The sequence below is a fragment of the Meleagris gallopavo genome, chromosome 1, assembly GCF_905368555.1.
Source record: "Meleagris gallopavo chromosome 1, MGAL_WU_HG_1.1, whole genome shotgun sequence".
NCBI classification, from domain to species: Eukaryota; Metazoa; Chordata; class Aves; order Galliformes; family Phasianidae; genus Meleagris; species Meleagris gallopavo.
Window position 1 is genome coordinate 191,795,754 of NC_139404.1, and position 2,500 is coordinate 191,798,253.

The following is a 2,500-nucleotide window of genomic DNA, read 5'->3' on the forward strand; positions in this document are numbered from 1 at the left end:
GCTGCACTGCCTGGTGCTGCAAGGCCCCGACATTGAGGTGTGGGGTCCTGGGCGGCCCTCCATCCCCAGAGCTGGGACGGGAGCACTCAGGGCTTGGATGGGGATTTTCCTTCCTTTGTTCCTTGTGAGCAGCTGTCTATGGTCCCATTGCTGCACCCTTGGTATCACTGCCAACATGGGGACACTCCCTGTGCCTTTTCCTTTTGCTTACAGGAAATGGAGAGGGACAGTGTAAAGGAGGTGGCAAGGGGAGGAGAAGAGAGCGAAGCAGGCAGGGCAGGCAGCAGGGTGATCCTGGGCACACCGAGCCGTGCCCACCTCCTGTGCCCCTGCGCTGTTGCTGAGCAGTGCTGCACAGAGCCGGGCACCTGCATCCTTCTGCACATGGAGCACGTCCTCCTGGGCTGGGTGCTGCTGCTCGGCACCTGGACTGGTGCATCGGCTGCCAGCAGCAAGAACTGGTTGATCAAGGATGTGGCGATGGACATGGCCCCCAACTCCTTTGATGACCAGTACCAGGGCTGCATCGACTTGATGGAAGCTGAGCTGCCGGAGCTGAACAGCACCGAGTTCTCCAACAAAATCTACGCTGAGGGCTGGCGTTCTGCCACCGAGTTGTGGCAGAGCCGGTCAGATAATGCCACCAGCCCAGTGGTGCTGGGACAGGATCAGGCCATAGCCGTGCTGGCGTATACGATGGAGGGGGATCTGTACCGCGTGTTCAACAACGCCACGCTCACGGCTGGGCGCTCCAGGCAGCACTACCTGAGCTCCTACCCCTTCAAGACGCTGCATTTCCTCCTGAGCAGAGCCCTGCAGATCCTGCGGGAATCCCAGCCCCAGCAATGCTACAACGTCTACCGCGGCGTCAAGGGCATCCGATTCACGGCACAGCAAGGCCAGGTGGTCCGCTTCGGCCAGTTCACATCCACCTCCTTAAAAGAGAAAGTCGCTGAAGGGTTTGCCCAGGGCACATTCTACTGGGTGGAAACCTGCTATGGTGTGCCCATCAAGGAATTCTCCGCATACCCCTATGAGGACGAAGTCCTCATCCCACCCTGTGAGCAGTTTGAGGTCACCAGCGTCACCTACAAGAACGGCAGAAGTGAAATCCATCTCCGCTCCCAGGGGAATAGCAGCACCTACAACTGCGAGTTCGTGAAGGGTAAGGGCTGCAGTGCTCCAGCATGGGGAGTTTGGGTGGATTGGGGACACTGAGGACCGGGACATGGGGAGGGTGTGCAGGCTGTGGTCGTGGGGAGGTGGGGAGCTCGGCCAACGGGGAGCCCACGGGGAACTTGAGGCCGGGCCCCGCTGATGGCTGCAGCCCGGCAGCTCTGCGCTGGGGTTGCAGTGCAGTGGGAGCCTCTGTCTGTGCCGCGGCCCTCCCAGCCCGGCTCACGTGGCTCGCCGGGTGCTTTCAGTGCAGGTAAGGGGAGCCCCCGGCCCCGCAGCCCCTGGCCCAGGCTGGGCACCGTTTGCAGCCCCCACAGCCATTAATGCCCATCCCCGTCCTCCCCAGGCCGGAGCAGCCCCATGGAATCCCCACACCTCTGGCTGCTCATCCTGGCAGCCGCAGCCCTGGCAGCCGTGGGAGAGTCCTGACCTCCACACCATCCCTCCACGTGGACAGGAGAGCAGCAACATGCCAACACATCTCATGGAAACTGCAGATCCTGCTCTCCTGCTCCTGATCCTTTCGGTGCTGCTGTTGGATGTGGAACAGCAGCGGATAACGGTCCACAGCTCTTCCAGAAAAATGAAACCAGTGCTTTTATTGCTTGTATTTACTGCATCTCCCAGCCCTGCTCACGCAGCTCACCAGGCAGATGCTTTAATGAAGCCCCTCTGCCCCACAGACAGCTGAGCTGGGGGCACCAGGAGCCCCACACGCAGCATGCAGTGGGGCAGCCCTCGCCCCACGCTATCGGGCTCATCAGGAGTTCTGCTCGGTCTCAGCTCACTTCTCCACCTTCCTTGCTGGGTGATATGAGGAATGAAACCCAATAACCCACGCAAAGTAACAAAGCAGGGATGCTGATTATGGTGTCTCCTCCTGAGCCTCACTCCAAGGAGAGCAGCAAATACACATTTATAGGCATAGCCTGTACATATTCATCACATTTCCAAGAAATCCGTTGCATATGCACTGGACGTCTCCCTCTTCGGAGCATGCGTCCTAGAATGTGGGGAGGGTCTCAGGGCTCACCTGGTGGTCGTTGCATGAAGGCTATTGTGAAGACTTTACGGGGTTGCATTGTGTCTCAGGAGCAACTCTGCCTCCTTATCTTCATGGGGATCACCCCCCCCCCCCGCTGGGTTGAAAACAGCATCTCTGCTGATCTCCACTTGTCTCCAAGGCCCTCGCATTGCTTCGGCTTCTGTGTTCCTCCCCAAAATTTGAGCAGTCCAAGAGGCCTAGTGTAACAGAGTTACAGTTGCCGTGATTCAATCCCCTCGTTTCCATACCTTGGGCAAACTCTTCTGCCTACAGTGCCCC

The 2,500-nt window shown here is 59.0% G+C and overlaps 1 protein-coding gene across 2 annotated transcripts in view; it reads left to right on the forward strand.

The window, feature by feature from the left end:
* Positions 1-2,500, forward strand: part of LOC100545353 (erythroblast NAD(P)(+)--arginine ADP-ribosyltransferase-like) — a 7,789-nt gene that overhangs the window by 2,577 nt on the left and 2,712 nt on the right. The window contains exons 1-2 of one of the 2 annotated variants that reach the window (XM_010726301.3): positions 1-1,165; positions 1,523-2,500. The exon at positions 1-1,165 is cut by the window's left edge and continues 2,577 nt beyond it; the exon at positions 1,523-2,500 is cut by the window's right edge and continues 2,712 nt beyond it. In XM_010726301.3, the coding sequence (XP_010724603.2) occupies positions 139-1,165; positions 1,523-1,605 (1,110 nt within the window). In that variant the 5' untranslated portion in view covers positions 1-138 and the 3' untranslated portion in view covers positions 1,606-2,500. Of the gene's footprint in view, positions 1,190-1,414 lie in introns of both variants that reach the window. The other variant, XM_085216521.1, reaches the window with a different exon arrangement.